This window comes from Carassius gibelio, chromosome A7 (genome assembly GCF_023724105.1).
Source record: "Carassius gibelio isolate Cgi1373 ecotype wild population from Czech Republic chromosome A7, carGib1.2-hapl.c, whole genome shotgun sequence".
Lineage (NCBI taxonomy): Eukaryota > Metazoa > Chordata > Actinopteri > Cypriniformes > Cyprinidae > Carassius > Carassius gibelio.
In genome coordinates, this window is record NC_068377.1 from 6,826,035 (window position 1) to 6,852,718 (window position 26,684).

Sequence of the window (26,684 nt, forward strand, 5' to 3'; positions counted from 1 at the left end):
AACATGTTCATTGGAAAGGGCAGATTTATCAATACTCAAAACCATGATCAGCAATGCAGCGACTAACTGGCAACAAGACATGACATCAAATAATTAAAGGGACACTGAGTAGGAATTACTCCCATCTAGTGGTGAAATTGTATTTTGCATTCAAACTAATTTTGCTCTCCAGCGCCTCGCTTTTTCAAATGCGCGTTGCATCTACGGTAGGCGATATGTACCAAAAAGCTTTGACAGGATGTCTTCTAATAGCACTTCGTCGAGTTTTCCTTCAGGTGAACAGGTGTGTTATTTCAAACAAACTGACATGACAACTAACAAACGAATGTTACAGTATGAATTACTGACTGTGGAAAACATGAAATATTGTAATTAGTAGTTATGTCTAATTTATTCGTTATATTTTCTGAATTATATGCATTGTTAGATATAAAGAAAATATTATAATATAGACTGTAACACTGACTTACCTGTCGAGAAGAAAACTGGCCACTTCAGCGTCTCTTTTGAAATCTTTATCCAGCATTAGCTCTTTCCACCTAGGAAAAGCTTCCCCGACATTAACTCTTGTTTTCTGTAATCTACGGTCACGTTTCCTTTTACGTTCTATTTTTGACTGTTTTGGCGACGTTGTTTTCTTCTCCTGTGGCGCGGCATATGGTCCATAATAAGAATGCAATCCAGACTTTTAAACTTGCCGGTGCAGTTTCAAGCGCCTCTCTCTGCTCTGCACCTGCGTTTCTGGCTCTGACCGAAAACGCGCTGTGGAAACGCGTTGGCTTAGTACTTTTTGTCCCTCTCTGCTATTATAGTTTTGCAAGATGGCGGAACTACATGGAAGCCTCTGTCGACCTACCCGTCCCATGCATATAAAGATAATAAATTCTTCATTTACAAGGATTAGTTTAAACATTGGCATAGGTATTTGTACACCATTGAGGGCATATTTATGAATAAAAATATTGATTTTAGATAATAAAATACCTAAAAAGTTACTTATTGTCCCTTTAAAGGTATAGTTCACCCCAAAAATTTAATTACTCCATAATTTACTCACCCTCAAGCCATCCTAGGTGTATATGACTTTTTTCTTTCATACAGTTATTAAAACTTTATAAACCGTAATCTCTACCTTCTGCTAACTGTCATACACATGTTTATTCTGGTGATTCTCCCCATTTCCGGCAATTACTAATAGACAATTTATTTTTATATTTTTTGTTTGGAACCCTGGTTAACTCAGCATAATCCCAAAATTAACTGGGTAGAAGGGACCATAATGTCTTGAAGCTTATCTTGTCATGTCAAGTGTCTTGTCTTAGTTGTCCCTGCTGTGTCTTCTGTTTCTGTGTTTCAGGAGGAACCCAGAGATTTATCTGTTGTCCTGAAAGAGTACCACGATCTGCAATCCGTATTCAGTCGCTCCCGGGCTGCTTCTCTCCCTTCCCATCGACCATATGACTGTAGTATCAATCTTGTCCCGGGTAGTATGCCACCTCATGGTAGACTATATTCCTTGTCTGCCTCCTCTCCTCCGGATCGCGGGTCCGGCTGCTCACGTCTCTTGTGGCGCGGGAGTCCCTCAACGCACCCTTCCTGGACCCACGAGGACACCAGTGTGCATGCACTGGGAAGAGACCGGTCCCCTGAGGAGAGGCGCGTCGGGCTTTTAAACAGCGGCGGTAATGAGGCTCCACTTCCTTCAGGTGTGCCCCATCACACGCCGCCAGCCCTTACTCGTCCAGCGCCCCTCCTCTCACACACCCACTCTAGTCGTGAAGGGCGGCGATTTAGGACGGGGTGCCGGTGACAATCAGGGAGGAGGCAGCTGACTCGTCACAAATGACATAACTGTTAAGAACCAGTAACTGTTGCCACTTATGTCGTCGGCTTTTGAAATCTTGCAGGGAGCAAAGATTTTCATGAAATTAGACCTCTGCAATCCGAATCATTTGGTGCACATCGGGTAGGGAGATGAATGGAAGAGAGCCTCCAATATGCCCATAGGCTACTTCGAATAGCAGGTGCTAGCATTCAGGCTCATCAGCGCTCCAGCTGTTTTCCAGGATTTGTGGGTTTTGCTAACTTTTACCGAAACTTCAGAATTTCAGTCAAGTGGCCGCCTCCCATTCTGCCCTCACTTCGACCAAGTCTTGTTTCTCTTGGTCCGAAGCTGCTCAAGAACCCTTCAACCATTTTAGGAGATTATTTATGACCGCTACTTTTATTATCACTCCTGATACCACAAGACAATTCATTGTGGAGGTTGCCGTCTCTCGTCATCAGAATGTAACTACTGTGTTTGGTAGGTAACCGCAAACTCCTGGCCATTCACTCCTGGCCCCCTCCCTGTTCCGTCTAGTCTTTGGTCGCACATCGGGTGGCCCGTTTTGCCCCTTTGCCAATCTCCTCTCCGCTAAGGAGATGGCACTAACAGTATTTGATCAGGTTTTTAAGATCCATGGGCTACTCTCTGACATAGTCTCTGATCGAGGGCTGCAATTTTTCTCTCAGTTTTGGAGAGAATATTGTCAGCAGATTGGAGCTAGGGCCAGTCTGTCATCAGGATTTCAGCCACAGAAAAATGGACAAGCTGAAGAGGTCAATTAGATCTTAGGATGTTTGCTCCCTACTCTAGCCGCTCACAACACCACTTCCTGGTGTGAGCAGTTGCCTTGGGCTTAATATGCTTATAATTCATTACCATTGTCATCTACCAGGTTATCTCTATTTCATAGTTGTCTAGGTTACCAACTGCCACTATTCTCCTCTCAAGAATCCGAGGTTTCTGTCACGTCCAGGCCCTTATCAAACTGACGTACCTGGAAGAGGGTGCACAATGCATTATGTAAGACAAAGAAGGCGCATCTGTCAGGCTGCCAATCGTCACCACTCTAAGGCCCCGAGATGCATTTGTGGCCAGAGAGTATGGCTATACACTAGTAAACTATCCCTACAGTCACTGTCTCACAAATTTTATTGGCCCTTTTACGATTTTTAAAGGGATAGTTCACCCAAAAATGAAAATAATTACATTAATATCGTTGACAGGAAATTATTTATTCTGGTTATGAAACTAAGTTTAATCAAGACTTCATTCTCTTTTGTGTTACTGAGACGTTCTCCATTTTGTTGGAGACATGAACTACAATCAAGCTGGATGCCTGATGTTAGCCACACACAAAAATTTCACAAATTGTATAATTGTACAAAATGTTATCTCTAGACAAAAGTGCATAATTTCCCAAAAGTATAACATCCATTACATTAAGAGAATCTGTACTACCCATTGTGTGCAACTTAAACAATATTCATAGTTTATTACACAGATGAAAAGGTTTATAATTAATATTAATGAATGTTGATAGCTGTAAAGCCATTGTACACTATATCCGAGAATAAAGAAGTGTCGCTATATAGTTTTACAGATTTTAGCATTCACACTGAGAGTGTGCTGTGTGGTATTGCATTCCTTTCAATTAAATTAACATGTTTCAGAAATGGATGGGTAAATGCTATGAAGTGAGTATCAGCATCACATTTTCAAATACTTTGCAGCCATTGGCACATATGTGTGTGTGGCGCCGATACAGGATGGCTGCCTCCGTGACGTGCTCCGCATATGTTTTTGTGTTTTTGTTAGTTTGTCCTGTCTTTAGTTATATTCCTGCCATCAGTTTCACCAGGGATGAACTGCTGAACATTCGGCAGATCGCACCACAAGATGTTTTTCCGGATTTCAATTATTCAGACGTTTTACTGAATGTTGTTATCGGAGGAGCGGCGGCACTGATCAAACGCTTCAGGACGCGCAGACGGGGGAAGCGAGCGGGAGCGCTCGTCAGACTCAGGAAGCGCGGATTTCGAACGCCGTTGCCTAGCATCCATCTGGCAAATCTCCGCTCTCTACCCAACAAAACGGACGAACTCCTTCTGCTTTCTCGGACAAATAAGGATTTCACACACTCTGCTGCTCTGTGTTTCACGGAAACCTGGCTGAATGACACCATACCGGACAGCACGCTCCATCTGCCGGACTTTCAGCTGTTTAGAGCGGCTCGCGAATCAGAATCAACTGGGAAATCGCGCGGCAGCGGGACATGCTTTTACATCAATGAACGGTGGCGTACAGATGTAACTGTGTTAAAGAAGATGTGCTGTCCTGATCTAGAAATGCAGTTTGTCAACTGCAAGCCGTTCTATTCGCCGCGGGAGTTTCACTCCTTCATTCTGGTCAGTGTTTACATCCCTCCGCAAGCGCATGTGAGCTCAGCTTTACAGAAACTGGCTGATCAGATTACAGAGACAGAACAACAACACCCGGACTCTGTTTTAATAATTCTCGGGGACTTTAATAAAGCCAATCTGTCCCGTGAACTGCCAAAATACAGACAGCATGTTACTTGTCCCACAAGAGACAGTAATATATTGGATCACTGTTACACCACAATAAAGGATGCATTTCACTCTGTTCCACGAGCAGCTTTGGGACGTTCTGATCACCTTCTGGTTCATCTTATACCGTCCTACAGGCAGAAACTAAAATCAGCTAAACCTGTATCAAGGACTGTAAAAAGATGGACTAATGAAGCAGAGCAGGATTTACAATCTTGTTTTGACCTCACTGATTGGAGTGTTTTTGAAGCTGCTACCACCGATCTGGATGAACTCACAGAGACCGTAACATCATATATCAGTTTCTGTGAGGATATGTGTATTCCTACAAAGACTCAACTAATTTACAATAATGACAAACCGTTGGTTCACTGCAAAACTCAGACAGCTCCGTCAGGCCAAAGAAGATGCTTACGTGAAGGGGGACAATGTCTTGTATAAACAGGCTAAATACACACTGGAAAAAGAGATCAAAGTGGCAAAGAGGAACTATTCTGAAAAAATAAGGACTCAGTTCACTTCCAACGACTCAGCATCAGTGTGGAAAAGTCTAAAGAAGATCACCAATTACAAGACACCACCCCCCAGCACTGTGGAGAATCAACTACTGGCAGACGATCTGAACGAGTTTTACTGCAGGTTTGAAAGAACACCCATCACCTGCCCTGAACGCCTCCCCACACAACCATTCACACCATTCACAACTCCTGCAACCAGCCCTGAATGCCTCTACAATCAAGCACTCTCACCATTAACAGCTCCTGCAACCCATCCTGAACACCTCTCCAATCAAGCACTCTCACCATTCTCACCTCCTGCATCCCCCCTCTCCCCCACACCTGCAATTCAGATCAGCGAGGATGCGGTGCGCCAGGTCTTCTGGAAGCAGAAAAGGAAAAAAGCACCGGGCCCAGATTGTGTTACACCAGCCTATCTAAAATCCTGTGCTGACCAGCTGGCCCCCATCTTCACACGGATTTTCAACAGATCGCTGGAGCTGTGCGAAGTCCCTTCATGCTTCAAACGCTCCACCATCATCCCCATCCCTAAGAAAACCAAAATTACAGGACTAAATGACTACAGGCCTGTGGCTCTAATGTCTGTAGTCATGAAGTCATTTGAGAAACTGGTGCTGGGCCACCTGAAGGACATCACTGGGCCCTTGCTGGATCCTCTTCAGTTTGCCTACAGAGCAAACAGGTCTGTGGACGATGCAGTAAACATCGGACTGCATTATGTTCTGCAACACCTAGACAGACCGGGGACTTATGTGAGGATCCTGTTTGTGGACTTCAGCTCGGCCTTCAACACGATCATCCCAAACCTCCTCCTACCCAAATTAAATCAGCTCTCCGTGCCCACCTCCATCTGTCAGTGGATCAACAGCTTCCTGACAGACAGGCAGCAGCTAGTGAGGCTGGGAAAATACACATCCAGCACCCGTACAATCAGCACCGGAGCTCCCCAGGGCTGCGTTCTCTCCCCACTGCTCTTCTCCCTGTACACTAATGATTGCACATCTAAGGACCCCTCTGTCAAGCTCCTGAAGTTTGCAGATGACACCACACTCATCGGCCTCATTCAGGACGGTGACGAGTCTGCTTACAGACAGGAGGTAAAAGAGCTGGCTGTCTGGTGCACTCTCAACAACCTGGAGCTTAACACACTCAAAACAGTGGAGATGATCGTGGACTTCAGGAGAAACCCCCCTGCACTCCCCCCACTCACCATCATGAACAGCACTGGGACTGCAGTGGAGTCATTCAGGTTCCTGGGCACCACTATCTCTCAGGACCTGAAGTGGGACATTCACATTGACTCCATTGTGAAAAAGGCCCAGCAGAGGTTGTTCTTCCTTCGCCAGCTGAGGAAGTTTAACCTGCCACAGGAACTGCTGAAACAGTTCTACTCCACCATCATCGAATCCATCCTCTGTACTTCAGTAACTGTCTGGTTCAGCTCAGCTTCTAAATCTGACCTCAGAAGACTACAGAGGGTAGTCCGGACTGCTGAGCGAATCATCGGTACAACCCTCCCTTCTATTCAAGAACTGTACTTATCCAGAGTGAGAAAAAGGGCTGTCAAAATCACTCTGGACCCCTCACATCCAGCACACTCCCTCTTTGAACTGTTATCATCTGGTCGATGCTACAGAGCACTGAGCACTAGAACGACCAGACACAGGACCAGTTTCTTCCCCCAGGCAATCCATTATGAACAGCTGATAATAACTGCGAACACACTACACTTTATATTTATATACACATACACTTATTTATCTAACACACATACTTAGTATACACTTAAATTTTGCACATAATACACATGTACATACATAACTGCATTTTGTAATATACCTGCCTATAATTGTCAATTTGTATATTGTCATTCACTATCTACTTATTTGTATTTTTTATTCTTTTATTATGTGTTTTATGTTCTGTCGCTATCATTCTGTTGTACTGTGGAGCTTCTGTCACGAAAAAAAATTCCTCGTATGTGTAAACATACCTGGCAATAAAGCTCATTCTGATTATGATTCTGATTCTATTCGGGGGAGAGTGTGGACTAGTGAGGTGTTTTTTTTTGTTTTGTTTTGTTTTGTTTTGCTTTGTTTTCATTTAAGAACCTCACAAAAGTACGTAGAACAGGCTGCCCTTTTGTCCGGCCTTTTACCTCTCTTTGAAGGGTGTAAACATTAGAAAATTATTTAGTAAATTAAATGCGATGAGCTGAGGACATCAATAACACCTGATGACAATAATGACTACAAAAGACTATTCATGCTTTCTTAGTAAAGCCACATAATAATTAGCTTGGACCATGGCATGCTTTGTCATGATTCTGCCTTCATGTCCTGACTTTTCTCTAGTCTTGAGGCAGGATCATGACAGACCCGTGTTTTGTGTACAAGCACATGGCCTTGTCTTTGGGCCATGTGCTTGTGTTGTCTCATTCCCTTGCCCCCCTTGTTACCCTAGTTTTGTCGTGATTGCCTTCTGTGCCACCTGTTGTGTCTTGATTAGTTCTCCTATTTAGATCCCCTAGTGTGCTCTGTCTTTTGTCGGTTCATTGTTCCTCATATGTGTTTCTACATGTCAGCCTCGTGAGATATTGTATCCTTGTAACCCCTTTAAGAAGTCTTTGTATAACCGTGAGTGTTTATTTGTAGTTAGTGTTCTCGTGTTTTGAGTCTTTGTTTATCTTGTCAACTCAGTCCTGTTAAGTTATTTTGTATCTGCCCTAGTCCTTGTTTTCCCCCTCGTGGGTTTTGTTTTCCCCTTTTTAGTGTAAATAAATCTTTTGTTGTACTTCCCGTCTGCTACTGAGTTCATCCCTACCCCTCCACATAACATGCTTCAGTCAGTTTAATTTTGTCCAGATTTTGTTAACTTGTCAGTGCCCATGAGCACCAAAGAGCCCTAATTTACCCCTGAACTCTTGTCAATGAAGTAAAACAACATAGAATACACAGACAATGACAATTTCAAAGATGAATTCCTTCATAGAAGAATGCAGAACCCCAAAATCACTGTGTGACAAATGTCTGCTCGTCTATGCAAGAAACTACATCCAATACTACATTACTGAGTCCCCAGAGGCAGCACCTGTACCTACCACGTCCCCAGAAGCTGTGCATTTGCCTGCCAGGTCCCCAGAGGTAGCTCCTTACTAAGGCCTCAGAAGTAGCACCTGTACCTGCAGAGTCACCAGAGGCAGCCCTGTGCACACCAGGACCCCATAGGCAGTACCAGTACCTATCAAGTCCCCAGAAGCTGTGCATATGCCTGCGAGGTCCCCAAAGCTCCTGTACTTACCAAATCCCCTGCACCTGCTGAGTCATGAGAGGCAATACCTGTGCACACCTGGTCCAAGAATCAGTTCATGTTCATGCCAGGACATGCAGTACCTGTCCCTTTAGAGTCCCCTGAAGCAGTGGGAGAGCCTGCAACACTGCAGACCTCTCAACAATGGTGGAAGGCAGTGGAAATTTCAGGCCACACAGGAAGCAAATCTGTGGAAACCTATTCAACTACAGCAGCAAAATCCTAAAGCCCACGTACCACAAGGAACACTCATGCCCACAAGGAACCCAAAGGGAATGCCTTGGGTCTGCATATTCTTTAAAAGTATCATGTGTGCACACCACAACAATGCAGGGAGTACCTGTGCCAACCAGAACCCCTTGCAGAGGAAAAAATAGGATCCATGAGCATTTGAGGCAGCATGCCCATCAGGATCACAAAATCAGTAGTCATGCCCTCCAAGTTCTCAAAGAGATCAATTATGCCGGAATATTCCTCACTGGGAGCACCGTCACACAGAGAGAAACTGATTCTTAAAATTCTGAGGCAACATGTGAGGCAACAGAAGCCTCAGACCTCTTTAACAATGTATGCATCTGCGCTTGCCAGGTCTCCACATGAAGCAATTGTGGCAGCTAAGACCACACAGGGAGCACCTGTGCCCCTTAGTACCTCAAAGATTATGCCTTTTCCCAACAGTTCCTCACACAGAGTACTTCTCCCACAGTGTCCTCACATGTACCTATGCCTGCTAATAGCACACAGGGAGCACTAATGCCTGGCAGGACTCCAAAGGTAATGGATATGCCTGCATGTTTGCCATAAGGAGGAGATTACGCTCACCAAGTCCCCACAGGGAGTACCTGTCCCCATCAGGAGCACATTAAAAGGAAAACAGAGCATCTCACTCCTGCTGATTACCAAAAAAAAGGCATTGTCTTTTATTTTTTATTTTTTTTACACTTCTGTTATTGTTTGAGCTATGAAGCTGTTTATATTCAGATAGTAGGTTTAATGGTATTGCATTGTCAATGGTGACAAAGTTATACAATTAGATATAACTTTACACAGAAAGTTGCTTTTCAGTAAAATTCACTTAATTTAAAAACCTTTTAGCTATAATTGTAATACTTTTTATACTTTTTCAAATAAGTATTTTAACATTTGCTTTCTGAGCAGTCAGTTTGGTTGTTTTGCAGGGCAGACAACAAAACAGATGAAAATATCTAATACATGAACCTGCCATAGTGACCAGAATGTCACATAAACGTGAGCTCTTTTGACTTGAAATGGTATTCAACAGCAACATGATGCACACACACAGAGCACCTTAGCAACCATAATGTTTTGTCATAATGTCTTGATTGTGCACAGCCACACAGCATTTTCCCCCAGAAGATGTATGGGATTCTATTTCAGATTTTTATTGAATGGACATCGAAAATGACAAGTTGAAGTCTGATTTCATTTGTATCTGTGATGGAAAAAGAAGTCGTGGTTGATGATAAAGTGCCAGCTTTGTTTTAGGATTCAATGCTTGTCTTATCTCCCTCTGCCCAGGCTGTGGATGCAGACATCTGTGCAGGTTCTGTGCAGTGCTATTTACACAGAGGGGCACAATGAAGAGGGTTGCTTTATGTTAATGCATCCAAGAGGACATCACAAAGGCCAGCCATCAAGCTATTGTTGGTGATTAAATTCTATTGATGACATTGGACTCTCATTTTGGGGGCGGAAGCCAGCGGCCTTTAAATGCAGAGGACTCAGGCTGCTTCTGTTCATGTACAGGTTAAGGATGAGGATGGACAATCACACTCTCTACACTCTGTTTCTAATAGTGAGTTTTCATGTCATCTCAATCTGGAGTGACGATGAGGAGGTTCTTTCCTGTCAAGAGCACCAGCAGGCCTTTGAGAGCTCCTGCTATGAGTTTGTGGCTCTGCAGCGCAGTTTCCTCAGTGCTCAAGCTTGGTGTGAGCGGGGCGGCGGGCATCTATCCTTCATCCAGAATGATGAAACCCAACAGTTTCTCCAAAAACACCTGCAGCAGAAGCAGGACTGGTGGATAGGACTCGCTCCTGCCTCCACCAACCTCACTCTGGACTCCGCTGCTGCTGAAGGTATGTTTAAAACTTTCCTAACTGTGCCTCTAAGACAATATAAAAGCTATTTACTGTTTTACCTAAATCATTTTTCTGGCTCTGGTGAATAAATTAAACATTAAGTTAAGTTTTATAAAATAAAAAAAAATGTTTTATTTATAAGCTGCACCATTAAATAATTTGTATGAATTGTATAAAAATAGTCTGATGATGCATGTGACACAATGAATGTCACTATGTGGAAATATTTGCACATAGTAACAATGATATTGTAAATGTGTGTGTGCGTATATATATATATATATATATATATATATATATATATATATATATATATATATATATATATATATATATATATATATATATATATATATATATATATATACAGTATGTATATATCCCTGCTTGTCAGTGGTACCTTATCAGAATAAGCTGACAATACTCTTGACTGTTACTAAGTCTTATCTCTTTTGTCAGCTGTGTTTCATGCACAAGCAAACTATTTTTCATTACCACCATTATTACCAGCTAACTTGTGTTATCTCTACAGAGCATGCAGCAGGTTATTAATGGGTCTATGGCTTGACACCAATCTCCGGCTTTACAAAGACCTTACCAGGCACATGAAAGCATCCTTTATTGCTTTGTCCCCTTTTGTTAGATTGTTTTTTTGTTTCTGTGGAAGGCTATTTTATTCACCGAGGCAAAGATAATACAGTCTTTGCTGCACTGTTTAAGTCCAGCACCTTAGTTAGATTAGATAAAAGAGTAGAAAGCTCCATGGTTTACAGGATTTACATTTGCTAAATTTAAGTTTACCTTTTTTCACATACACTAATACAATAACTGATCTTTAGCATTAATATAATATGTGAGAAGCTTTAGAATTTGGTTCATAAAACGAGGAAAGCAATTTGACACTGCTTATTGATAATGAAATATGAAAACAAAATGTATTTTGGTAACACTTTCTATGAAGCCCGTATTTATAATGCATTATAAAGATATTCTTAAGGCATTATAAAAAATGCATAATGCATTATACAAAAAAACGTATAATATGTTGTATCATCTCATAAATATTCATAAGAACTGTTTTAATATATTATAATTTTTACTTATTTGTGGTTATAGCTTTTAAGAGTATGATGATTTATAACACAATGAACACATTGCCCTTCACTTTTACAATTTATTATATTTCTCATAGTTATAATGTATTAGAAGTCTCACATCTTGCCATTTTTCTGATGTTATGAGTAGTAGTAATAATAAAAATAATAATAATAAATTCTCTCAAACAGCCATAAGATCATATATCAGATCAGATTAATGCACTTTGAAGTATTTTTATTGTAATATCAGTTTGATTATTTTGATGGTACCCTTTTGACAGCTGTTGATAAGTAACTCTGCAACTACATATCAACTAGCAGTCCATGGAGTATTAGTATGTCTGCTAGTGTAAATATATGCTAACACTTTATTTTGATGGTCAACTTTAAATGAAGTAGATTTAATATGGTGTTCATTGTGTGTTATAAATAATCATACTCTTAAACATATATCCACAAATACGTAAGTATTATAATGCATCATAATTGTTGTTATGATTATTCATGAGTGAATTTAACATATTATACTTTTTTTGTATAATGCATTATGAATTCATTATAAGGCCTTTAGAATACCCTTATAATGTTTTATAAATACGTGCTTCATAGAAAGTGTTACCTGTATTTTTACTTAAAATAGTTGCCTGATTATTGTTCTTCATGGTCTGAACAAGACAAAAAAAAATGAACTTCTTGTTTTATTTTGTTACATTTTGTTCTCAGGTCCCTTGTCCTGGTTGGATGGTTCAGATGTTAGTTACTCCAACTGGCTCCAGGAGCCCTTGCTGAATGCATCCTGTGGCTACATAAAGAGAGATTCTGGATTTCAGTGGGAAAGTGCCAGTAACTGTAGTCAGGAGCTCTACTTCATCTGCGAGTTTGGTTGGTCTCTTTCTTCATATGAAAATACCTTTTTGATTTGGTTTGGTTGGTTAAAGTTGGTATTTGATTGGTGTTTTTTAGAGTCTGGGCGCTCTTTAGCCTGTGCCGATCATAATGCTACGCTTCAGTGTGGCTCTGGTCAAGTGATAGAGATTGATGACAGCTTCTACGGCAGGAAGACGGTGCATTACTGCAGGAGCAGCCACGCTCGCTCACATGCATCTCCACAGCAGGAGGAGTGCAGCTGGGTGGATATAGTAGATACTGTCTCAGGTACATCCAGTGAAAGTTTCCAACTTTTCCACTCCTATCTGATACTTTCCATGAGTAGGTTATACTTTGGTGCCCCATGACATCTTAAAAAAACTTTGGATCCAGGACTGCCATTTTCTTGAGAGAACTATGTTATTATATGATATGTAAGATATCTAACAAAATAAAGATACAGAGTAAAGGAGCTTATTTTAAACACATTAAATATATATATACATCTTAAAATGGGGTCTTTGGCTTGTCCAAATTTTATTTATATATATATATATATATATATATATATATATATATATATATATATATATATATATATATATATATATATATATATATATATATATATATATATATATATATATATATATATATGTGTGTATAGATAGATATATAGATATATAGATATATATTGTTGCTGACTGCATTAAGATCAACAATTCAACTTTATTACCCAAGCTAGAAAAATAAACAAATAAATATAGTTTTTCTGGGAAATTAAAAAATAACTACAAACAAACATTTGCTTCCAAACTAAATGACAGAAACCCTGATTTTATTTTTTTAAGTGTGGTATGCTCCTTTTAGTGGCATGCTCCTTTTTGTACCCCATTTGTGGAAAGTGCCATAAACAATAAAGAACATTTATGATTTCAGGCTTGTCACTTAAGATTTATTATATATTTGAAGAAGTGTTTTATGCAACCAGTCCCAAACCTATATACCGTGTTTTATTAATGGGGAACATTATGGACTTTTTCATAGCGCTCTTTCTTCCATACAGGGTATATACACCGCAAAAAGCTTCTCACCATTTACAAAAGCACTCAACAACTATCAGATTACATGCTTCTTAACTGTGAAAAGGAAATTATAACCAAATGTATGCTTCAGTTCAATATTTACATAGGGATGATTTATTTGAGCATGTACAATTGTGTATTCAGCAGCATATAGTGATTAATGTTACAGATTATTTGCACAGTGAATGTAAAACTATTCTGTATTTTGTTTTCTTTCAAGAGCACTGCCACGGACTGCAGGTGTGTCAGGCTGCTGCAGATATTTCATCTTTTGGAGAGCCGTGCCCTGTGCTGGGAAGCTATTTGTCAGTGGAATATCATTGCAAAGATGGTCAGAACTCTTTTGTCCCAACCCAGTATGACACATGATGAAACACTACATTTCCCTTACATAAAATCCCATATCTGATGTTGATAATATAATGCATTATTGTAATAGTGATGTATTACACACTGTGGCCTTCAGACAGTATGTTTATGAACCCAGTACGTGTCTGATTGCATTAATTCATGTGGGTCTGCCAGCTTATCTGTTGCACAATTCTCCATACATTTAGACTTGTAGGTCAAAAGAACATTTAATACTAACAACTTGGTTTTAGGATAATATTAAATATTTGTATTTCTTGTTATCAGCTCTTCACCTGCTTATGAGTAAGCTGGCTGCTGTCTTTGACAACATTCCCATCACAGTGAAATGGTTGCTGCATCCATTTCAAGGCAACCTCACGTGCACACTGAATGCTGGGGATGGACACATCATTGATAATTACAGTCCTGAAGAGTGAGTGATGCCCTGCATGTTATAATAACACATAATAGCTATTAATGTTATTCTGTATATGAAAAATAAATACAATTTAGGAAATATTTAGGAGTACTTATTACAGTTGTAATTATATTACATAGAATTAGTTGAACCTAAGAATGCTTTTGGGATCACTTAAAGGGGCTATATGTAAGAATTATCATTTTTTATTGCCAATGCGTGATGCGTGTGTAATGAAGCTTAAAAAACAAGACCTTCACTGACATACAGTAGGTTTTAAAGATCATTATTTTGTATACTTGGTGTAACAGAATATGTTGACATGCTTTAATGTTCAAAAAACACATTCTTTTTCAAATACTGCACATTATTTTAGGTCCTCTGTCAAACCAGTTGTTTTCTACAAAGTCCCTGCTTCTGACAAGCACAGCCTGCTCTGATTGGCCACCTGACCCAGTGCATTGTGATTGGCCAAACTCTACAAGCACTCGTCAGACAAGTAACGGCCCTTTCCATAATCGCGAGCTTCATCTTTTCAAAATAATACTACAGATGCTTGATTCCAGTAATACAGATATTATTGGCAAAACTCTGCATTTGAACAGTAACAGCAAACAGCAAATACTTAAACTAATAACAAAACATACAGTAGCTGTTTCAGAAGTGGCAGATTGTCAGAATGACCTCCTCTCCTAGGATCATGAAACAGTCTTCCATAAAATGCCCTGCTCTTCTGATGTTAGTAATGTTAAAGGTTCCTTAATGCATCTACTTTCTGAAGGCCAAATAAAGTGCTTTTGCTTTCTCCTAGATACACACAGCGTCTCTCTGACATGACTGTTTCAACACTAACTGTGGTTACTGAAACCATGCCTTATTTCTTTGCGTGAACATTTGGGAGGCATTACTTAAATATTTCCACATAGTGACGTAGACAAGTGGAGCGTGTTTGAATGAGCCATTTTAGGGTGGCATGGCAGTCTTATCTTTTGTTAAATAATATCTCTTTGTATTTGAGACTTTATTCTTTGTAACTTTACAGATCTTCTTTATGCACCAAGAGCTTGTAACACTCCAAAGAGAAAGGAACAAATAAATAGCAGCATATGACCCCTTTAAATGATAGCCTGTAGACTGATTTTAATGTCAAGGACTCTGGCATTTTTGCTGGGAAAATCAAAAGGATAATGCTGAAAGATTTATTCTGTACCGTAATGTATGTGTCACACAAAGAAAAGGGATTAGTCTCACACAGCCAGACACTCACCGAAAGGATTATTAGGAACACCATACTAATTTACCCCCTTTCGCCTTCAGAACTACCGTGGCATTGATTCAACAAGGTGCTGAAAGCATTCTTTAGAAATGCTCTGGTCTATAGACGGTTTCATTGGGCGCACGCGCCTGGACCTAAGTTAACTTCCGGTCTGTGTTGTGTATATTGGTCTGGCTGCAGTGCCTTCTACAAACGCAGTTAAAGCCAAGGTGATGAGTAGACTGAAGTTGGGCTCAGGTGGCTGTGCTGCGGGATGTTTCCCATACATTTATTTATTTCTGGAGACTCGCCACAATTTTAAAACTGATCGATTTTCAAAAAGGCTTCGTTAAATAAACATGAGTAATGTTACGTAACGTACTGCACGTTTAATAATAATAATTCCTTACATTTATGTTTAAATATCAAAACGAGGCACAGTTGTTTTTATATCGCTGTATTTCTGAAGGAAGAATAGCATGTTATATGCCTGATAAAGCAGCGTGTGAGCGTACCAGCTCTGCTTTGTTTACAGCTGTTACTGGGGAAACCTCTATTTCTCGCGATTTATGTCTGTGCTTTAAAACATCTCCTGCTGGCAAATAATGAATTAGCATTTTCATTAAGTCCGCCTGATCCACACAGAAAACACATTTTGTTTGTTATGTAAGGGAAACAGGTCAATTTAGCTCAAAGGGAATCATTTAAGATTTTAAAGGGAATTTGAACAGAATCACTGTTTCACGGCTGGTCACGGAGACGCCCTGCGATTCAGTGAACTAGCCGTTTAACATCAAATCTGCGCTGGATACTAATATCCAAACTATAGTGAAACACTGTCAATTAGCACAGTAACAAGATCGGCAGTTTAAAACATTAACTTGTAAGCACAAAACACAAGATACTTATCTTTTCAATATGAATAAGGCTTTATTAGATAAATCTAAGACATATAAACTAATCTAACACATAAACGCACGCACACACACATTCACACAAGTTGCAGGAAGGTCGAAAGTTAGGGAAAGATGAGTTTAAGAGAATGGAAATATGGAATCCCAAGTTAACAGCAATACGTTAAATTGCATAGACATGAACAACCATCAATCACGTAATTAGCCCTTGCATTGAGTTCCTCAATGTGACTAAAATTATATTAGATACACCAGCACAACAAATATCTGGGGATACGTTGCCTTAGTTTCCTGTGAAAGGGACTCCCGTTGAAAGGGGTATCCCGGTGTCGCTAATTGGCTGGAAGTTCAGTAGTGAAGTGACGTCTTGGGAAGCCCGTGGTTGTTGGGCGTTGGCTGAAAGTGCAGAGTCGTGTGCACTGGTCGAAGTTGAACGGGCATCCGAGGTCAGGCGTCGGAGACTCGACGTTACAAAACTTAACTCAGAACACGAAACTCTCAAACGAAAAGAAAAGAAATAAAGTTTGACGAGACTAGGTTGTGTTCCTTCTCATTGTGGCATAGTAGCAGCAGGCAGGCACGCTGGAACCGCGCTCAAAGAACAATGATGTCTAACGGCATGGCTAGATGCTACAAGCTAAAGCTAGGTAGCAAAGCTACAAGCTAAAAGCTAAGAGCAGGCATGACTGATAGCACAAACAAGGCTAGAACTAAAAGCCGACATGGCTAATAGCAGCAGCTAGGGACTAAAAAGCAGACTAAAAGCAAAATTTCATGGGGTCCAAAGTATTTAAAACTTCCTTGTTGGCCACCCCTCAAATGTTGCCTTGACCAATCAGATATGGTCTTGGGTCTGGGGTCATAAATCATTTGTTTATCTTACCAAGCATGTGGTTCTTGCCTCACAGGATCTAATTTTGGACATGATTCCTATAACACAATTATGATATATTTTACAAATAAATGATTGTCAGGACAATATCAAGCAAGAAAATTCGATTATGTCAATACTAGACATGACTATGTATCCTATAGTTATCAAAAGACATACACAATAAGTGATTATACATGATAGTCAAATGTGTGGGTTACACATAAATGAATATGGAGTTAAGCAATGGAATGATTCATTCATAAGTCTTTTTGTGTTCATTCTGGTCCATATATAATGTATAAAAAGCAGTTTCTTTGCCATTCTCTGGCAAAGGGACTTTTCTGTGAAGACAAAGGTTTAAAGCCCTTCCCCCTTAGGAATTTCAGTCTGGTTTCACTGGCTGGGGGGGAAGTCAATGCAAGTATTTAACTTGATCTCCTGGGTTTACATGTGATGTCCAGCGTTGCATTCCAATCACGAACAATAAATTTGACAATCTCTTCTTCGAATTAAAATTGTCAATAATTGTTCTATTGGTGTTAATGTTGAAAGCTGTTGTGTGAACAAGTTGGTTGGTTGGTTATCTTGCTTGGTTCTCATAACTGATTTATGACTTCCTGAGGAGTTCGGCTCTCGTTTCAATGCACACAGCTCTGATAGACTCTTTGATTTGTCTGATTCGACTCATTTCTGCTACAGTTATCAAAAAATATCTACTCTAGAGGGACTTGGCTGTTGTTATTGATTCTATTTGGAGTCTACCGGAAGTTAATTAGGTCCACAAAAGCGCTCACGCGCATTAACGTTTGTTTATGTTGATGCCGTTGAAACCGTCTATAGTCTCAAATATATTTTATAATCATTACATTGTAATTTTAATTACCTGTCAACGTGAGCTTGTGGAAACATATTCACATCATTATGATCAGATGCTTTCTTAACTGTTGTTTTCTCACCGCTGTCATTTTTGTTGTTTATTTGGTTATTGAGAGGAAAGCATGAACCTTAAATTAAATATGTAAATATGTGCTATATTTACATATTTAATTAAAGGTCGCTCTCAGCAGATGTTTGTTAACAGTATATTGCTGCAAAGCTATTCCAACTTATTTTTTTCTTCTAAGCAAAAAAACAAACAAAAAGGATTTCACCGTGAGTATATCGGGTCACTGATTCACGTTTAGTCTCTTGTCAGGGTTGCAATCTTTGGTTGCTCATCTGGACTGAGATTTCAGTAACTGAATCAATCAAATACCCCTAACTGAATTTAACATTACCTTATGATTAATGTGGTACCAAATGCAATTTTTTGAAACATTCCTCCCATCTATGCTAATTAGATTACTTCTAAGATAATTTACCAGCAAGTCAGATTTTTTTAATGGCTAATTTGTTAAGAAAATATGAAAATAAATAAATAATTTATGTGTGCCAAAAAAAGTGTATTGCATATAAATGTTACAATATAAACTGCAGAATAAAAAAATATTTTTATATCATACAATGCCCTCCACTAATATTGGCACACTTGATAAATATGAGCAAAGGTGGCTGTGAAAATAAATCTGCATCATTTATCCTTTTGATATTTCATTTAAAAAAATCAATAAATTCTAACTCATCATTGAAGTAAAACAATGGGGAGTGGGGGGAGACTCATATTATATTATTTATATTATCTTTAAATGTAAGTTCATAATTCTATATTCTCGGATATCAAAGTTTACTTTTGAATTTACTAACAAGAATTTACGTAAAGTAAAATACACTTTCTACTTAAATATATAGTTTATGCATATACATATACGTGTAATTACACATTTGTAATTTCTTTCAATTAAATATATTCACTTGAACTGTAATACTTAGTAACACAATACTGTTAGAATTATAATCAAGTATATAACATGTGCTTTTATATGTTAGTCAACACATCAAAACAAGTGAACATTTAAGCATGACAAAAGATTATTAAAACATAATGATAAACAAGTAAAAAAGTGTACTACTAAGTATGTTAAGAGACAGTCATAAAAGTGTACTTTCATTAAGTACACTTAAGTTGCCTTTTATTTTATTAATATTATGTTATCTGCAAGTACACTACAAGTGCATATTCAATAAAATTAAGCACAATGGAATTTTAATGATTGACTGTGGAAACTCTTTTTAGGATGGAGAATGTGGTGCATAAGTACAGCCGTGCTGGAGAATACACTGCCACGGTAGAGTGCAGTACTAGTGAGTGGCATGTGACCGCTTCCAAAAGCATCACTATCCAGGAACCGCTTGGAGAGTTTGGGACCTTAAAGTGCCACAGCATGAATAAATCCACAGGCCATTCCAACTGCAAAGCACTTTACAATAACCCTCTGAGAATCCAAGTGGAGTTAGACGCAGGTAAAAATAGATGTTTTATTATTATTATTGTTATTATTTTAACCAAAGGGTATGCAATTAGTATTTTTACAGTTTCTGGAAAAGCCCCTGCAAAACAAAACGCTAAAATGTTATTATGCCAAAATGTTCTATGCAGTTGCCAGGGTGTTCCTATGCAGATTCTGGGGTATTCTGGTGTCTACGACATTGTGGTCCCTAGATATGGCATTTTTTGTAAAGCACAAAGTATACTTCGTTTTTATTAATGCAAACACTTGGGGTATAAATTTGAAAGCACATTACATTGCATGAGCACAAGTGTTCGACACATGCTCACTAGAAAGTTTTATTGTTTTTCGTGGCCTGTGATTTTTCTCTCCAGAAATTATAATTCAAATGCAAATTTATTTCCAAAGCAAAGAATAAAAAACGTTGACCATAATTCTGTACAAATAGCAGCACAATGAGCAGAAGACAACTTTTAAAAAGGGATCACATCCATAGATTATACCAGTTTTTCCTGAATTTTATTGGGATTTATATTAGTACCAATATAGGCCTACTTAAATTTTCACCCACCAGAAACATTTGTTGTAATTTATAAGGACATACAGTTGCATCTCAAAAAATAGAATATCATGTAAAAGTTCTTTCTTTTTTGTAATTTCATTCAAAAAAGCTAACTTTCTTATATTCTACATTCATTGCACACAATCTAAAATATTTCAAGAGTTTTTTGTATTAATTCTAATGGTTATGACTAAGAGCTTAGGAAAATTAAAAATTCAGTATCTCAAAACATTAGAATATTTTCTAAAAAAATAATTAAAAAAAGATTTACAAAACAGAAATGTTCAAGATCTCCGAAGCAGGATTAATTATGCACTCAGTACTTGGTTGGGGCTACTTTTGCACAAATTATTGCTTCAGTGTGACGTGGTATGGAGGCGATCAGCCTGAGCCACTGCTGAGGCGTTATTGAAGCCCAGGTTGCTTTGATAATGGCCTTCAGCTCCTCTGTATTGTTTATCAGATGTTAATTATCTTCCTCTTCACAATACCCCATAGAGTCTCTGTGAGGTTCAGGTCAGGTGAGTTATCTGGCCAATCAAGCACAGTGATATCATGGTCAGCAAACAACTTGGAAGTGGTTGTGTCACTTTGGCCAGGTGCTAAAGACCTGCTGCAAAATGAAAACAGCATCTCCATAAAGCTTGTCAGCAGATGGAAGCATAAAGTGCTTCAAAATCTTCTGGTAGATTCACTTTAGACTTGATAAAACATAATGGTCCAAGACCTGCAGACGTCACGGCACCCAGATCTTTCAGAAACTTCACACTGGACTTTGGATTCTGTGCCTCTCCAGTCTTCCTCCAGACTCCAGACCTTGATTTCCAAATTAAATGCTAAATTTATTTTCATCTGAAAAGACAACGATGGACCACTGAACAACAGTCCAGTTCATTTTCTCCCTAAAACAGGTGAAATGCTTTTGACGTGTTTTCTGGTTCAGGAGTGTCTTGGTTCTAGGAATGTGACAGCTGTAGCCCTTTTCCAGAAGACGTCTGAGTGTTGTGACTCTTGATCCGCTGACTCTGGCTTCAGTCCACTCCTTGTGAAGCACTACCAAGTTCTTGAATCGGCTTTTGTGTTCCCAAGGCTGTGGTCATCCATGTGGCTTGTGCACCTTTTCCTACCACACTTTTTCCTTCCAGTCAACTTACTATGAATATATTTTGATACAGCACTCTATGAACAGCTCTGCGGCCCTTTCAGCAATGACCTTCTGTGGCTTACCCTCCTTGTGCAGGGTGTTGATGATTGTCTTCTTGACAACTGTCAAGTCAGTAGTCTTTCCTATAATTGTGGTTGCATGTTCTAAACTAGCCCAAGAGGTACCATGTATTTGTATTCAAGATTAATCGAACTAATCAAGCTCAAAATGGAATATTCAATTTTTTTGAGATACTGATTTTTTTTTATTTTAAGTTTGTGTGCAATAAATCCATAATATAAGAAAGTTTGTCTTTTTTAATTAAATTACAAAAAAATAAAGACCTTTTCCATGATATTCTAATTTTGAGATGCACCTGTATTATAAGTTTTAAAAATGGACAGAATCTAAATGAATGTTTAACTCCTCCAGGAACAAATGTAACATACAAAATTCAGCATGAAAATACAGAGCTGGCCTCCATTTCCGCTATCAGAGGGATTGTTCCCCATAACATCACCATATCTCCAAAAGTACAGCAGCAGCTAGGACCAGGATGCCAACAGCTTACCGTTGTGGCTCTCAATGGAGTGACGGCTGTAGATCGCTCTACTGTCCTGGAGCTGTGTTTGGTGGAGTCAGTGGAAGGACTCATAGTGGACATTGAATTTGAGCATGAGCAGTGTCCGGTCCATGCCCTCTATGTCAATGTGTCTCTGGCTCGAGGGGCTCCAGTGCAACTCCATTTTCTAGTGTCTGGAGCCAATTACACCTTTTCTGAGATGCATGAGATGCTGCATGGAAGTCCACAAGTTTTCGTAATCTCAAACACAATACAAGGTACTGCCTTTTACTTATTTACACATGCATTAGAAGGCCCAAAGAAAGTGATTGTTTGATTTCATAACCATGGGCGTTAATAGGATTTTGAACATTATTAAATAAATAAAAAAACATGCATTACAATGAAACATTATCTTCACACTTTTGGTCAAGTGGAGTATATTTAATCACAGCTTTCAGATTCGTCAGTCAGATTTTTTTCTCCATCTTCTGTAGGCAAATTAAATGTTGTGGTCAGAGCAGAGAATTCCTTCTCAAGCATGGAAGTGGATGGTGGAAACACAACAGTGTATTGTCACAATGAAACTGTGAACCAACATGAAGAAAACACGGTATGTGATCCAGAATCTGTCCATAAACACAAATGCTTCATTATAAGCACTCAGTATAAGCTATGCTTCATTCATTAATGTGATATTTTGTTCTGTACTACAGAAAATTTTGACTTTTTAAGGTAGAGGAAAATCTTATGTATTTCTGATATTTCCTTTAAATAGTAACACTTTGCAAAAAGGTCCCATCAGTTAACATGAACTAAAAATGTAAAGCATTTATTAGCATTTATTTTTGGGCCTGAACTAACAATGAACAGTTATATTTTTTATTAACTAACACTAAGAAATTATATTTAATATTGTAACAAATGTATTACACATAGTTGGTTAATTTTGGCTAATGCATTAACTAATATTAACTAATGGGAATTTATTGTAAACATTAAATATACATTTATAAAACACTTTTGTGTTATCCCTGAACATATAAAAGTACAATTTTAAATGATGACTTTACTTGCAGATGTATTTTGAAATAATGTGTATTTTAGCATTATTTCAGTGCAATGACTTGCATTACAGATTCTGTTGTAAGTGTCTTACTGTTGTGGCTTACTGTAGACAAATTTTTGTTTTAACAACTTATTTTCTGTAGTATGCCACAGATACCATCAATAGTGCTTATCTTGTTTGAAAAATGCAGCACATCTATTACACATCTATTATTTCTCCAGATCAGTGAGCAAATGAGAACTGCCAGAGCCAATAATCTAAATATCACAGTAGATCCAGAGGTCCCAGTCATCGGCACTACCAGCATCAAGCTATATGTTGATGGATTAGTAGATGACGACGCTATCTGGAAATGCCGTAAGTACCACTATTGCTAAATCATAAATAATGTGTTATATCCAAGGAGTTCTATAATACCTGGATAAATCTGTTAGCATTCTCATTCATCTCAATTGCAGTTGCTCAGTCAGTTTCATGATTTTAAGGATGCTTGCAATTAGTTTAGTCAGAAACGTTGATGCTTCTAAAGCTGTCAACAGAGAAAGATGCTTTTTGCCAGTGTGTGTCGTTAGGACCGTTACCAACAGGAGCTAACGAAACCATGCTAACCATCCTAAAATAAATATCTTTATTATTGATATAATAATCTGGTGTTTCTTTCTTTCTTTCTTTCTTTCTCTTTTCTTTGTAGATGAGGATTGCCCCTGTCCCAGTGAAGTGAAAAATAGAGATCATGAGATATCCGAAGCTTGCCTACCACCAGTCTACAGTTTCTCTGTGTATACTGTTCACACCAAGTCACATGGTGTCACCCAGACTGGAAGCAGATGCATCACTGTCATTCCTAGAGAAAATATGAAGCTTTCTGTTATGTAAGAATTTAATTTGATTGCAGTTTGATTTGATCAAATGATATGCTCATATTTGTTGTCATTTTACTACCGTAAGTAGCCTGCTTTGAAATCGGTGCATACTCTTTTTAGCTGTTCCAACTGCAGTCCGGTGAACGTCGCTGAGACTGTTAAGCTACAGGTGCAGTGTGAAGGATGTCAGAAAATTGTTTGGTACTTTGAGAGCACAATGGATTTTACTGTAAGTGTTTTTATGTTATGTTATGATGTAACAATGTCATCAAACCTGTAGCTTTAGGAGGATCTTGCAGAGTGCTTTCTGAAAATCAGTTCAACTTTGCATGTGGAAAACAAATTTGACTTCAGCATGCTTTTAAGATAAATACTTTTTGCATAAATAATATACTTTAAACGAATGTACTAATAATGTGAACGGAATGTAATGTTTTCAAACACATAATTGCATGTTTATTACAATTATTTGAAAATATATTCTAGTTTAAATTTATATGAAATGCAATTAGCTGAAGTTTAGAGTGCTTTCTTGAGCCACTTAAAGGGATAGTTCACCCAAAAGTAAAAATTCTGTCATCAATTACTCACCCTCAATATGTTCTTCTGTTGAACACAAAATATATGTTGATAAATGTATGTAAACCAACATTTTCTGGTCCCCATTGACTTCCATAGCATTTCTTCCCATTGCCAATGCAACTGTTTGGAATTGTAATTTTTGGGTGAGCTAAACCTTTATGTAGGACTCAAGCACATTTTTATATGTGACTACATAGTTACTTCTATTGTCTTTGAAATATGTGTTAGTGTACTGCTGAATACTAACAAGCATTCATGGAGCACTAAAATATACTTTAATGTTGTTTCCATTGAAACCCATGTTTACTGTAAATATATATTTGGAATTACACATTTGTAATGCTGAAGCTGCAATCAAGTAATACACTACTGTAAAAATTCTAAAATACTTTACATATGCATTTGTATGTTTGTCAACATATTAAAATAAGTAACTTTAAAGTGTCTAAAGCATGAAAAAATAATATTAAAACATATTATTTACAATGTTTTATGTTATATATATATATACTTATAGATGTTAAGAAACATAATCATGATACTGGACACTCTTTAAGCACACTTAAGTGGCCTTAATAATGCAAGTTTTGTAAAAATGCAATTTGAATATTTAAACTACACTTCATGTGCACATTCAATATGATTAAGCACACTTCTTTTTCATAAGGGATATGTCTTTTTAAATGTGACCATGTGCTTTTATGGTGTATTCATCTAATACATTATCTTCCCACAGGGTTCGCTAAGCCACTGTCACTCAGAGTCTGTGAAAAAGCCATTGATACAGAAGGCAGAGGGCAGCTCTTTAACAATAGAGAGCGAAGCACTACGAAAAGCAAAGCAGGATATCACAGTGGTGGTTTATGGTAGGAGTTGCTTTACTCTTAAATTGTACCCGTTCTTCTGAAAAGTAAATAGTGGCCCTAAAAAGAGCTTGGGCACTGAAATCACACTTACAAATGTATGAATTTCAATGCACAGATAGCCAGATATCACTTTAAATACAAATAAATGCTGCTTGGTTTGATATTATTTTCTAATGTGGTGACGTTCATAAATTTTTAAATGTATTAGAAGTAGTTTACCTTAAAATAAAAATTGATATTTTTACTTATATGTAGCATTACATCACTTGCTCACCTCTGCAATGAATGGGTGCCGTCAGAATGAGGAACATCACAATAATCCACATGTAATCCACACCACTCCATCAATTAACATGTTGTGATGTGAAAAGCTGTGTGTTTGAAATAAATAAATCCATTATTAAGGCGTTTTAATTTAAGCCACTGTCACTCAAATAAATAAATCCATTATTAAGGCGTTTTAATTTAAACCGTTGCTTTCGGCTAAAACAAGAGTCCATAATACAAAACTTTGCTTTCTCTGAAAAAGTCGTCTCATCTGAAACAAGAGAGAAAAGTTCAAGATCAAGCACTGTTCACAAGCAAAAACAATACAAGAGATTCTAAACAAATATTATAATATTTGAATCAGCTGTTTGGACTCTCATTCTGACGGCACCCATTCACTGCAGAGGATCTATTAATGAACAATCCTCTCTATCCTAGTCTGTTTCGATGAAGAAACAAACATCTGCATCTTCAATGGCCTGAGGGTGTCAATTTATTTTATTTTTGGGTTAACTGGTCCTTTAAAGGGGGGGGTGAAATGCTATTTCATGCATACTGAGTTTTTTACACTGTTAAAGAGTTGGATTCCCATGCTAAACATGGACAAAGTTTCAAAAATTAAGTTGTAAATTTGAAGGAGTATTTCTGTTCCAAAAATACTCCTTCCGGTTTGTCACAAGTTTCGGAAAGTTTTTTTCCAGTTTGGCTCTGTGTGACGTTAAATGGAGCGGAATTTCCTTATATGGGTCCTAGGGCACTTCTCCCGGAAGAGCGCGCGCTCCCTTATAGCAGAGCACTGAGAGGCTGAGCACAGACTCACTGATCAGAGCAATTCATTGATCAGAGCGAGAGCGTCTCGAAAAGTCACAAAAGAAGTGTGTTTTTGGTTGCCAGGGCAAGACAACCCTGCACAGATTACCTAAAGAGAAACAGCATTAAGGGACCAGTGGATGGAGTTTATTTTTACAGAGCATCAACGGAGTTTTCAAGTGTTTTTGTTTGTTCCCCTGCATTTCGAAGATGCTTGTTTTACAAACAAGGCCCAGTTTGACGACGGATTTGCACATCGTTTATTTCTTAAGGATGATGCAATCCCAACTAAAAAGGGTCACGATCGTGTGTTGGAACCGCATGCGGTGAGTAAAACGGCTTCAAATATCTCTGTGTTGTTAACTAAGCTATCGGCGGGTAAGCACA

General features: G+C 38.4%; 1 protein-coding gene across 1 annotated transcript in view; it reads left to right on the plus strand.

Moving 5' to 3' along the window:
* The first annotated feature begins 10,002 nt into the window (after nucleotides 1-10,002).
* Nucleotides 10,003-26,684, plus strand: part of pkd1l2a (polycystic kidney disease 1 like 2a) — a 31,522-nt gene continuing 14,840 nt past the window's right edge. Inside the window, exons 1-12 of the mRNA XM_052601086.1 lie at nucleotides 10,003-10,321; nucleotides 12,145-12,303; nucleotides 12,385-12,576; nucleotides 13,594-13,704; nucleotides 14,010-14,157; nucleotides 19,359-19,585; nucleotides 21,711-22,118; nucleotides 22,338-22,453; nucleotides 23,131-23,266; nucleotides 23,601-23,781; nucleotides 23,893-24,001; nucleotides 25,091-25,220. Of these exons, the coding sequence (XP_052457046.1) occupies nucleotides 10,003-10,321; nucleotides 12,145-12,303; nucleotides 12,385-12,576; nucleotides 13,594-13,704; nucleotides 14,010-14,157; nucleotides 19,359-19,585; nucleotides 21,711-22,118; nucleotides 22,338-22,453; nucleotides 23,131-23,266; nucleotides 23,601-23,781; nucleotides 23,893-24,001; nucleotides 25,091-25,220 (2,236 nt within the window). The remainder of the gene's footprint in view (nucleotides 10,322-12,144; nucleotides 12,304-12,384; nucleotides 12,577-13,593; nucleotides 13,705-14,009; nucleotides 14,158-19,358; nucleotides 19,586-21,710; nucleotides 22,119-22,337; nucleotides 22,454-23,130; nucleotides 23,267-23,600; nucleotides 23,782-23,892; nucleotides 24,002-25,090; nucleotides 25,221-26,684) is intronic.